Below are 13,108 nucleotides of genomic sequence, written 5' to 3'. Positions count from 1 at the left end.
TTTTGGATCTATTATACTAATCTATGACCTTTTTGTTAATTTTTGGACGACATACTAAACTATGACTTTTTTGTCACATTTTGGACGACATTCTTAAGTATGACTTTATTGTCACATTTTGGACCACATACTAAAATATGATTTTTTTTGTCCATTTTTGGACGACATACTAAACTATGACTTTTGTCAATTTTTGGACGACATTTTTTCATCTTTTCCTGCTAAAAGGTGTCAAAACAGCTGCTGTGCAAATGGGCCCATTAACATGCTCATCATATTTCTTCTTCCTGTGACGATGAGCCAGTCACACCTTTCAGAGGAATGTGTCACGTCTCTGACCCTCCCTCTGCTCACACATGCACGTCCTGAGCGTATTAGAATCCTTTCAGATCCGCACAGGAAATGTGTGTGGAGCCAGCTCCAGATGATTTTCATTCTAACACAGCCAGGTTGTTTTTTTTCTGCCAAACAAATGCATGTGTACTCTGGAACAACAATATAATGGTTTTTACCACTGACGATTGCTGTGTGATCGCATTTGAGATGTGAATCTAGCAGTTACATGTAAGCTGCAGATACAGTCAGTGTAGCAATATTTACATTTTTACGTATTGGTTTACTTACCAGGTCTGCACTTCATGTTCCTGGTGGTTCCTTAGATTGAACTTGTATTGGTGTCCGGCACTGTGTCCAACTTTTGAAATATAAATGTCTGTTGCTTTCATTGTCAAATTCTCCCCGTGTATCTTGACTTCACTTTCTGTTTGACTTTGTATCCATGATCGTGTCTCATTGTCTGTCATGTCTGTCACCTGTGTTGTATTAGTTCCACCTGTCTCTCATCATCGCCTCAGCTCACAGAGTATGTCCACAGCTCACCTGTCACTCACTGTCAGATCGTCTAGTTCCTCATCTTCTCTGTAGTTAATGACATTTGTAAGTTTTTGGATTTGAGCATTGCTTTGGATACTTTCCTTATGTGACTGCCTTTGTTTTTCGTATCCCAACCCAACATTACCTCTGTAAACTTGATTTGTGCTTGTGTCCTGCACTTGTGTCTATCTTTTACAACGTGATAAGCTGCCAAACTAGAAGTGGCATTGGAAAACCACATCTCTATTTGCACAAATCAAACACACATTTAAGTTAAAACACAGAGAAACATTCTCGGAAAAGGAAATGCTCTCACTTTTCTTTGTGTTGTTTCACCACCATCACAGTCAGCTGGGTTTGCTTTGCTCACAAACAGAGAACATTGACATCTTTCAGACAAACAATAGAACAGAATAACAACTACCTAACTAACTAACAACCCCAGCGTTCCTCCTATGACGTTACATGATAAAGGTTAACGGTGTAAGCCAATAACATACGCACACAGCAAACACATAACATCAGTACAAAGGTAAAACGATAAACTTCACCACAGATAGTACAATTTGACACGAGTGGAATTTGAATCTGTGTAAATGTTTTTTACCTGAGTTATTTGTTTAAATCTTTCTCAACCTTAAAATCTAAGTAAACTTGAGATACAAGAACAACAACATAATACAAGATTTAATTATTAAACCCGAATCATAAACGGAGCGTGTAAGGATTACCAAAGTTTAATCATAAAAAGTACAACAGTCAGAATTAAGAAGGACATTTACAAAACTGGAAGTGAACAATAGCTGTTGATCCACAAAAAATCTTTGTACTCGGTGTAATGTTTTAAAGTCCCCTGAGATTAGTTGACTGTTTTTTAAAAAACAAAACAAAAAAAGGTCTGTTATTAGTTAATAGACAAGTTGTTCCATCCTGTGTTAGAGTTTGATTTGCCTGGATGCTATTGCTGCATAGATGTCCTCAGTGAGCGGAACGTAGGTTTTGTCCTCTGCATCAAGGAAGTATAGACGATCTTCGATGTGAGCCGGGTCGAATCCCTCCTCCACCAACTTCACTTTCTTCATCTTGAATGTTCCGGTCAACTCCAGGCAGGCCTGCAGAGGTCAGTGTGACTGCGTTAGACACTACCTTTCAGCAAAAATAGTGAAAACTGAACTTACACTGTAACAGAGCCAAAATACAGACAGTGTTTACACTACAGCTGCAACCATTACACTCAATATTTAGTATTTAACCAGGACTTAACTAATCACCAACTATTTTGTGAATCCATTAATCAGTTAGTGTTTTTTCTTTAATAAAAGTTCCTCAAAGTGAAACAATCAGAAATCTTGTTTTAATCATGAAAAAAGCTTCAAACCTATTCATAGATTATCAAAATAGTTGACGATTCATTTAGCAATCGATTAATAATCGAGTAATTGTTTCAGCTCTAAACGAGTGTCACCTGAATCCTGATGAATCGGGGTCTTGCGTAGGCAGGGAGGTAGTTGACAACCTGTTTGTAAACGTCTGAACAGTCGAACTCTTCTCCGTCTTGCAGAGTGACAGCAGCCATGCCGATGCGTCCTTCATGACCTGTGTACAACATCAAGATTTATTCACACGCTGTAGTCAGTGTGTAACTCTTAAATATGAACAAATATCTGCTACTCTGTCAAAAAGGAGGGTCGAATGTTGATTAACACGACTCTCTCTGTGTTTAGATCTCGTCGCCCAGCAACCGTCTTCTGTTTTATATGAAGACGGACATGGGCGACAGCAGAACTGAACTAGTAGACGGCTGCAAACAGGTTGGAGTGTGAGTGTAAACACATAAAAGGGTGCACAAAAAGTTTCTGAACTACTGCTGATAGTATTGCTTGACAGAGCACATTTTCACAGTCCAATAATGTGACATCATTTCTGTTTAAATGACGCATAAACAGAGGCAGAATCATCACAACAAACGTAATGCACTGCAGCTTTAAGACACTGGGAGTCATTTCTATGAAAGTATTTATTTACTGATGAGTGTTTTCACCTTCAACTTTCACACCATAGACGTTTGCCTCTGAAATGCACTGAGCCATTGTGAGAATGTCTGCGACCTCAGACGTTGCAACGTTTTCTCCTTTCCACCTGGAAACAAAGACACAGAGACAGTGTTTATGTCAATAAATAAACCACCCTGACTTTCACTGAAAACAGTTAGTTTAACAGTGATGTCACAACAAGACACCTACTCTAATTTGCTGAGTCTCAGCAGGGTAAATGACTGAGTCCACAATAGTAACTAGTTGTCTTTTTTGCTGCTTTAAAATGTGTCACCTTTATTTATCAATGACCACACAGTAAGTGGGGTTTGACCTTAACAAGGGTTTTAGAGTGGGTGTTAAGGATATAAAGAGCCAAAACTACTTGCCTGAAAGTGTCACCAACTCGATCCTGGAAGTAGACAAAGTTCTCGTGGTCAAACAGAAGCAAATCTCCCGTGTTGAAGTAAAGGTCGCCCTTTTTAAACACATTGCGGAGCCTCTTCTTCTCCGTCTGCTGCTGGTTCCCAGCGTAGCCAATAAACGGAGACCTCTGCGTTATCTTTCCTACCAAGAGTCCCGTTTCACCTGATGTATCGACACATGAAAATGATTCATCACAGTTCACCATGACGATGATGATGATAAAACCACCACATTTCTACCTTACCTTATGAACTGGAACCAGTTATATTTAGGATTGTATGCATCGACTCACCTGTGGCTGCTGTGATGCACAGACCTTCAGAGTTCCTGATTGGCTCCTCCTTCTCAATGTCAAACTTGATCAAAGCGTGAGGAAAGAAAAACTTGACAGGAGAAAGAAAACCACAACAAGCTGCATCAAGACTGAGTGCACAGCTAAATAGTAATGGTAGCAGGTTCAACTCAAAACATACGGGTGTCTAATAGGATTTTTTATTATAATTGTTATTATGATTAAGATTATCATTATTATTATTACCTATGTTTAACAAGGGGAACCTCATTGAGATTGAAAATCTTTTTCACACCAGGGTCCTTGCCGAGACAGGCGGCAGCACATTTGACAGAATAACTGACAAGAACCCTGTTTACAGAAACATGAAATATCAAAATCATCATCATAAAATCATAAAATATCGTGTGACTCCAAGATACTCCAAGGATTTCATTTGAAAATTCAATTAAAAACTGCTCTCTAAGACTGAGCTGTTTTCACAGATGATTCAAGGTGATGAAGCAACGGAGTGGAGTGCCCTTTTAATCCAATTCACAACTGACTTTTGGGAAAGATATGGAAACAAGTAGTGTGATCCATAGAAATCTGCATTCATACTGAAGAAAACTGACTGTTGAGTTCAGTGTTTCACTGTTAAATTTGTGATGGAAAAAAAATGAATTGAAATGGTGTTTTGTTTGTGACACAAGCTATAGATAAAGGCAGTGATGAGCTGAGAGGGGAGGAAATGGATTTCTGTATGAAATTCATTCATTTACTCATTCATTCATTCATTCATCTTCTACTGCTTTATTCTCCACATGAGGGTCACTGGTGCCAATCCCAGCTGACATAGAGTGAAAAGCGAGCCACACCCTGGACAGGTCACAGTCCATCACAGGGTCACACAGAGACAGACAATCATCCACAGTTTACAGTCTAATCCCCAAATCTGCCTGTTTTTGGACAGAATTCAGTGGCAATTTAAATGTAAAGTCAGTCCGTCCAAACTGCTGCCGTGTCTGAAAACATATTCCTTCACTTACCCGCTGGATGAAATTGACCCGTCCCACAGCACCAATCTTGGACGTGTAGTTAATGAAGCCAATGTTTCCCTCTGTGGCAGCGTACAGCTCCCTGACTTGAATGTCACCGAAGCGATTGAGGAACTCTGTCCAAATGTCTGTCCTGACGCCGTTTCCAATGGCAATCTTCACTTTGTGGCTCTTGTCGTTGTCTTTCTGTAAACAGTGACACCGTTTTCTGGTTGGCTTTCAGGATGCATTCAGAAATGTGCACAGTGACAGCCGTCACTGATGAGTTCATGACTGGTCGCTGTAGTTTTCTTTCACCTTGGGTGTGTTGCAGAGGTAGCGCATCGTTTCACCGATGTACTGCATCACTGTCACGTTATATTTCCTGCAGTCGTCCCAAAACTGAGAGGCAGAGAACTTTCTCCTCAGAATGATGGTCATACCTGCAATCCACATGAACATCAGCACCTTCTTCTTCTTCTGATCCAAAACCAGGAGTTTAATGTGTGTGAGTAATGTTACCTCTCTCAATGGCTCCGGCCATCCCGATGAGGAAGCCTGCGCTGTGATAGAGAGGAAGGTTGATGTAGAAAATGTCCTCTGCTGTGATCCCACATGCTGCCTGGATGAAGGAGGCGGCCCACACTCTCTCATGGGAGACGACAGCTGCTTTAGGCAAACCTGCCAATGTGAAGCGGCAATAAATCATCTCATGTTATTGAAAACAGAAACATGCATCAGGGATGAGGAGTTTTCACCAGAGACAGAAAACAAAAACACACCCACTTGCTGCAGAACGGCCCACGTCTCTGCTGTGAAATCATAAATCATAGATTCCTTCCATTGCTTTTTCAACATTTCATGAAAATACATCAACATTTTTTGACCATTGTTTGGACGGAATCACTCTCACTATTTCACTCTCGAAGCTGCACTGGCTCCCTGTTAAATACCACATCTGCTTAAGAGTTCAAAGTTCACTACACGAAATGGCTCCTCCTTCACTTTCAAACATTCTCTAACTCTTCTCTCTACTCTCTACTCTCCCATCCAGTGTGTCTTCAAACTGTGGAACGCTCACACATTAAACGCGGAGCAAACAGCAATGACATTTAACAAAAAGAATTAAAAATAAAAAGACAACACACTGGGAAACATGTAGTACTCGACATTTGAAGTGGAGGTTTTAGCACAGAGGAATAAAGTCAGTGACGTCATTAAAGGGCACTGTGGACTTTGAATAGAAATATGGATTACTACGGATTAACTAGGGATTATGTAAGTACACTACTCAACATTGTTATATTGCATAATATATCTTGAAGCCTAACAAAGTCACACCTTTTTAGAAAAGTCTTTCTCCCCTAACTTTAACCCAGTTCTGGTTGCATTGTGTTGTTTTATTGCTCTTCATTGTCTTCACTGTCTTAATTGTTTATTCTGTAATAAAATGTATTATGATTAATATGAATATTACTACTACTACCATAGAGTAATGTTTTCAGGCCAAGCAAGGAGCTGTTTTCAGCAAAAACAAATGGTTTCCGTGTTTAGGAAACCATGGTGGTGGAGCAATAAAACAACGCTATGCATGTAAAACCTGTTTGAGGATAAAATTGGGGAGAAAGACTTTTTTAAAAAGGTGTTACTTAGTTAGGCTTATAGATATATTATGCAATATTTCTGCATCAAATATCAAAAAACAACAAGACTAATGTTGAGTAGAGTTCTTACATTATCACTCTTTAAAGCCGTAGTAATGACATCACAGGTGTCCCAGGGTGTTCTTTTTTATGATATATGTATTATAATGTATATTATAATGTTATTTAAATACATATTAATACTGATCCTTGTTTTCACAAAAAATACACAAAATCTTATTGTTTACATCTCGTTGTTGTGCTGCAAGAGAATCTCCAGAGTGACGTCTGTGGACATACAGTGAAACTTCCTGTTTGAACCAGTGTTCACAGAGTTCAGTAAACTTTAGGTCTGAGAGCAGCTTAACTCACAAAACTGAAAGTCTCAGCAAAGACAGGAAGAAAACTGTTGTCGAGTAATAAATACAGAAGTGATTCATAATAACAGATTCAAAGGGAAGTTTTGTTCGAGCAGTTCTCACTGTGTTCAGTGTAAACCTGTTTTAAATAAAGGTTTCCTGCTTTACCTGTGGTGCCTGACGTGTAGATGTACAGAGCCGTGCTCCTGATATTGACGTTGGCCCTGAGGTCTGGGGACAGAGGCTGATCTGAGGCCTGAGCGATCTGGTCAGACAACGAGTCGATGCCCTGGATCCCACAGCTTTCCGACAGCAGATACACGCGGATGCCCCGCTCTCTGAGCGTCGGCAGAACCTCCTCCACGGCGTCCAGCAGCTCTGCAAACACAAGAGGAGCATTCAGCTCCCTCAGTGTCAGACTGCTGTGTTACACAATGCTGCACACACAGTAAAGGCCTGCATCGTGTTACCTCAGCTCCCACTGGGACACGAGCACATGGTGCAGGCAGTTCAGCTCAGAACAGGGAGACTCCGTGTTCCATAAAGAGAGAGAAACTAGGTTTTCCCTGTTTTCCCCCTGTTTTAAATGTGGGGCAAACACTAAAGACTAAAAGAACCCTTTAAAACTGCTGAGTTAATAAAAAAAAAAAGTTTGGTTGCATTAAACAGAACAGATGAGAAATTAATGAACACATAAGCATGTATATGTTTCACAGATTTGTGTATCACAGTTTTTAGTCGTAAATGTTGACTCAAACAAAAAAAATAAAATTTTAAATCATTGCAATGCGAGTTTTTGTCCACTTTGATTTAATCCCATAATCCCACGTGACCTCCAGATCTGCTGACTAAAACAAAGTGATCATTTACAGCATATGCTCAATCCTAATAAAGGCTGTTTAGCACAGTTGTCAACTATTAACCCGTAACTACTTCACTACTACTCCATAAATACATTTAAATGGAGTCATCGATGTCTCTTTGGTGGAACTACGAGATGATTCAGTCTGTGAAGTGAAAGAGGCTCCAACGACTGATACAACTGGTAACTACTGGTTTAACTGGTTTAACCTCAGCAATGTCACAACTCAAAGTATCTTTGTTGCATTAAAATGAAGCTGTAACTGCTATGATACATGCATCTACTTTACATTATTTCTCACTGTGTTATAAACAAGGCATGCAACAACATGGAAATTAGTGTCATGATTGTCCTGACCTGAATAATTGTGAATAAAAGTGAATGTTATTTTCAATATTATTGCGATAACAGTAAAAATAGGCTTTAAAAGAGTATTTTTTAGAGTTGAAAATTATCACCTCAGAGCCATTGTTATATGTGAAAGTCTTGGTTGTTAGGAGAACGTGTTCTTGTACAGACTAAGCAGAAAATGATTGTGTTCGTTTCCCAATCAGGGTCACGTGTAAAGCAAAATATAGATGAGCATGGAGTCAAGAGCAGCGTATTCCACAGAGTTTGTGTCTTCCTGATTCTAATAGAATATGTTCTCATGTGTCATTTTATACATTACATTACATTACATTACATTACATTACATGTCATTTAGCAGACGCTTTTATCCAAAGCGACTTACAAAAGTGCATTTAAACATTTGGGTACAAATAAGAGCTAGAAGTAAGTAAGAGCTTCAAGTAGAACAAACTATGAAGTGCTAGTCATAAGTGCAATACAATTTTTTTTTTTTGTCGTCTTAGTCGAGGTAGAGTCGGAAGAAATGTGTTTTTAGTCGGCGTCGGAAGATGTGGAGGCTTTCAGCTGTCCGGATGTCGATGGGGAGATCGTTCCACCATTTGGGAGCGAGGACAGTGAACAGTCTCGAGTTCTGCGAGTGCCTCTGTGATCCTCTCAGTGCGAGGGCAGCAGCAAGCCGGTTTGTCGATGCAGAGCGGAGTGGGCGGGCTGGGGTGTAGGTTTTGATCATGTCCTGGATGTAGGCTGGACCGGATCCGTTTGTAGCATGGAACGCAAGCACTAGAGTCTTGAAGCGGATGCGGATGCGAGCAGCTACAGGAAGCCAGTGAAGGGAGCGGAGGAGCGGTGTAGTGTGGGAGAATTTTGGTAAATAGATGTTTTATAGATGTTTTACAGTTCACTTCACTGTTCACTGCACTGTTATTTACTGTTCTTCACTGTTATATACTGTTCTTCACTGTTATTTACTGCTCTTCGCTGTTATTTACTGCTCTTCACTGTTATTTACTGATCTTCGTTGTTATATACTGCTTGCTGTTATTTACTGTTCTTCACTGTTATATACTGTTCTTTTCACTGTTATTTACTGTTCTGTTATTTACTGTTCTTCACTATTATTTACTATTCTCCACTTTTATTTACTGCTGAAATTTACTGTTCTTAACTGTTATTTACTGTTCTTCTGTTATATACTGCTTTTGCTGTTATTTATTGTTCTTCACTGTTATTTACTGTTCTTCACTGTTATATAATGTTCTACACTGTTATTTACTGTTCTTTCTATTATTTGTTCTCCACTGTTATTTACTGCTGAAATTTACTGTTCTTCACTGTTATTTACTGTTCTTCGCTGTTATATACTGCTCTTCGCTGTTATTTATTGTTCTTCACTGTTATATACTGTTCTTCACTGTTATATAATGTTCTCCACTGTTATTTTACTGTTCTTCGCTATTTACTGTTCTCCTTATTATTTACTGTTCTCCACTGTTATTTACTGCTGTTATTTACTGTTCTCCGCTGTTATTTACTGTTCTCCACTGTTATTTACTGCTGTTATTTACTGTTCTGCTATTATTTTACTGTTCTGTTATTTACTGCTCTCTGCTGTTATTTACTGTTCTCCACTGTTATTTACTGCTGTTATTTACTGTTCTCATGTTATTACTGTTCTCCACTGTTATTTACTGCTGAAATTTACTGTTCTTTAACTATTTACTGTTCTTCGCTGTTATATACTGCTCTTTGCTGTTATTTATTGTTCTTCACTGTTATTTACTGTTCTTCACTGTTATATAATGTTCTACACTGTTATTTACTGTTCTTCGCTATTATTTACTGTTCTCCACTGTTATTTACTGCTGAAATTTACTGTTCTTCACTGTTATTTACTGTTCCTCACTGTTATATACTGCTCTTCGCTGTTATTTATTGTTCTTCACTGTTATATAATGTTCTACACTGTTATTTACTGTTCTTCGCTGTTATTTACTGTTCTTCGCTATTATTTACTGTTCTCCACTGTTATATACTGTTCTTCACTGTTATATAATGTTCTACACTGTTATTTACTGTTCTTACTGTTCTTTACTATTTATTTACTGTTCTCCACTGTTATTTACTGCTGTTATTTACTGTTCTCCGCTGTTATTTACTGTTCTCCACTGTTATTTACTGTTCTCCGCTGTTATTTACTGTTCACCAAAACATTGAGATAGCAAAATTCCCCAACAATTTCAATTGACTTATAACATATTCAAAAAGGTTACAAAAAAGTTACAGTCATCAAAACATATTTTAAATGAACCTGATAAAGTAAAAAACAAGACAATTTTAATATTATTTTAAATGAGGTTTCCTACCAGACTGGAAAGATGTGGCTGCCTCTTTTTGTGTTGGTGAGCAAGGCAGTATTTTCAAATTACTAATGTGAAATATTATAGATTTTCTCAGTTCACCATTATCCCGATAATGGAAATGCCCTATGCTCAACTTGTTACCTTTAATACGGTTACAAGGAACATTTCGATGAGTGCAATGGTTTCCACAAACAAAAACTAAAGAAGCAGAATCACGTGACTGTACTGTCCCTCTCTCTTCCACATGTCACTGTACTGGAAAATAAGCAGAAACAGTAGATTCAGTGGATGAGAGGAGGTTTGTCTGAACTGACGAAGAAACCACAACAACCTCCACGTGGTGGAAGAAGCAAGAAATGAAATGAAGAAAAGCAGAAATGAAACACAACCATGTATTAATAACAACTAACACTTTTTATCTGTCTTATCAGACTGTGCCTTGTTGTTTCTGTGGTGACGCAGGCAAACAATAATTACTGCAAATATTCATTTCACAGCAGTTTATGCAAAAACAGAAAAATACCCTTTGTCTTTAATTAGTCTTTCATGTCTTTTACATAATTATTGTTAGTTCAGGACTGTGTCGTTGTTGTTGTTTTTATCTGCCTGGGGTCACATCATGGTGAAGATCAGTGACATGCACGGACATTTGGAAGAGCAGGGGTGAAAAATTCAAAGGGTACCTATTGTGCATCAGTGGGGCAGGTGCCACTAGTATGTCACATCCCACATATACAGGAACATCCTTTACAGCATCACCAACACTGACATTTCCTAGACAGCAATGAATGTCATGTCCTCTAAGGACACTGTCATGTAGAGACAGTAGGGAACTTTCTCCACTAGAAATACACTCATTTAGAATCAATCAATCTTTTAAGTCTATGTTTTGCTTTAGGGGTCACATATAAATGGCATAGTGCCCATAGGTCTCTTCCTCATGTCTTTACCACTCTAGAGGGAACTTTAGAGTGCAAGGCAGAAGGGGGCCCCCTGAGGGCTAACCAACTTTGAATCTATACAGCCTTGCCAAAGGCGCAGAACTCCCTAAAGGGGCTCCACACCCAGCTATTGTTCTGAATTCAGAATTCTAACAGTAAACAAGTTTTTAGGCTTTATATTTATACTTTGAAAAGATAATTACAGAAGCGTATTGCATTCACCTAAAAAAAACACTTTTTTGTTTTTACAAGATTTTTTTTCCAGGTCAGAGAAAAAAAACTATTATTTTGCTTCCCTAGACGAGAAGCTCCAGGATGATCCTGTAGCCCATTAGCCCTCCTGACCTGCTGCAAACTAATATGTAATATGTAAATAGTTCCACGTGACATACACATGTCTGTGAGACTGCTGTTACAACGTGAGCCATTTATTTTCATTATGCTGGATGAGGAACTGACAACTAAAGACATTCCTTTCGCTGAATATCAAACCGGATTAAACTGGGATAACTTTGCTTTCAGTTCCCCACAAAAAACTGATTTTAGGTGAATACAATAAGCTTCCGTGGATAATAATGTAAACTTGAGAAATAAAAACTGTTTACATTTTATTATTTATTATATAAAGGTGATGAATGCTGGTTGGAGGGGATTCTATGAGACTCTAGAATCACCTCTGGTCATGTGACACAAGAGGACACTTTGGTCCATGAGGACACCGAGGGTCGATTGCCCCCGTGTGCACGCCACTGGTGAAGCTGAGTAAACATTCATGATGTGTATTCAGAGTGTGTGTGTGTGTGTGTGTGTGTGTGTGTGTGTGAGACTGACCTGCAGAGGAGATGATGACTTTAGCTCCACAGCAGGAGAAACAGTGCAGCAGAGACTTGGACCTGATGTTGAAGTTAAGCAGAGCAGCCACACAGCCTAGTTTGGCCAAACCGAGCCAAGTCCATATGAAACTGGGTTCGTTGGGGAGAAACATGGCCACAGTGTCGCCCTCCTTCAGCTGAACTGCAGCCTGCAGCGCTCTGGCCACTTTGCTGCTCTGTTTGTCCACTTCGCCATAAGAAACCTCTCGACCTTCAAAGTGCACAAATGTCTTCGTGGGGTGTCTCCTCGCTGCGTCCAAGAAACAGTCCAGGATGCTGTAGAAGGGCTTGTTTTTCTTGTACTTGACGAGTCTGGCACCGAGTTTGAGGCTCCGCAGGATGTACGCACAGTCTGCGTCAAAGTAAGGGAAAAGTGTTTTGAGGAAAGAGAAGGACAGGATGGCCAGTCCGGCCAACACTGTGAACCAGATGTACATGTTTGCAGCTCAGTGGGCTGAGCTGGACTCATCCAGCCACAACAGAGACACTGACACACACACACAGAGATAGAGAGAGAGAGAGAGAGAGAGAGACAGAGGGTGTGGAAAAAGTGAAATTAGTGTCAAAGTTCACGCACTCTGTACTGCGGGGCGGTGTCCAGTCACTCAGTGTCATGTTAACACCTTTCATTTATTAATGTCATACTAATTCTAATATACTGTTGTTTTTTTCGTACTAAATTCACTTCACACGCACACGCACGCGCGCGCACACACACAGCTTTGAAAAGTGTCCACAACAACAATTAGGACAATGAACAACAATCAAAGTGATTTACACCTGCGACACCAGCAGGTTATTACTACGAACTGCACTTCATTTAGGTAGCAAAAACACTACAAATGAAAAACAATGAAAAACACAAAAGTAAATTGTGAGAATATAACAATGTTTAAACATATTCTTAAGGAAGTGGGAAAACAAATAATTTGACCCCACCACTGTATAAAGCTGCTCTCTTATAATTAAATACAGCAACACATGCACCCTCATATCCAAAATTACTACCAATACCGAGATTAGTCTGGTGCTGTCCTTTTAGAGCATTTATGAACGTATGAAGCTGTTGTTTCAAAGACA

General features: G+C 39.3%; 1 protein-coding gene across 1 annotated transcript; it reads right to left on the bottom strand.

Annotated features, from left to right (window-relative positions):
- Positions 1–1,594: 1,594 nt before the first annotated feature.
- Positions 1,595–12,543, bottom strand: LOC122776287 (very long-chain acyl-CoA synthetase-like). The gene is made up of 10 exons (XM_044036739.1): positions 11,988–12,543; positions 6,811–7,020; positions 5,163–5,321; positions 4,959–5,083; positions 4,653–4,847; positions 3,625–3,715; positions 3,296–3,494; positions 2,915–3,012; positions 2,339–2,469; positions 1,595–1,985 (listed from the first exon to the last, which is right to left on the bottom strand). Exons 1-10 carry the CDS (start codon positions 12,463–12,465, stop codon positions 1,809–1,811), a joined length of 1,863 nt encoding a protein of 620 aa, XP_043892674.1. The 5' UTR covers positions 12,466–12,543; the 3' UTR covers positions 1,595–1,808.
- Positions 12,544–13,108: the final 565 nt, after the last annotated feature.

Source organism: Solea senegalensis, linkage group LG10 (assembly GCF_019176455.1).
Source record: "Solea senegalensis isolate Sse05_10M linkage group LG10, IFAPA_SoseM_1, whole genome shotgun sequence".
Taxonomy (NCBI): Eukaryota; Metazoa; Chordata; class Actinopteri; order Pleuronectiformes; family Soleidae; genus Solea; species Solea senegalensis.
The sequence above is the reverse complement of the archived record's forward strand: the minus strand, read 5'-3'. Positions and strand labels throughout refer to the sequence as shown.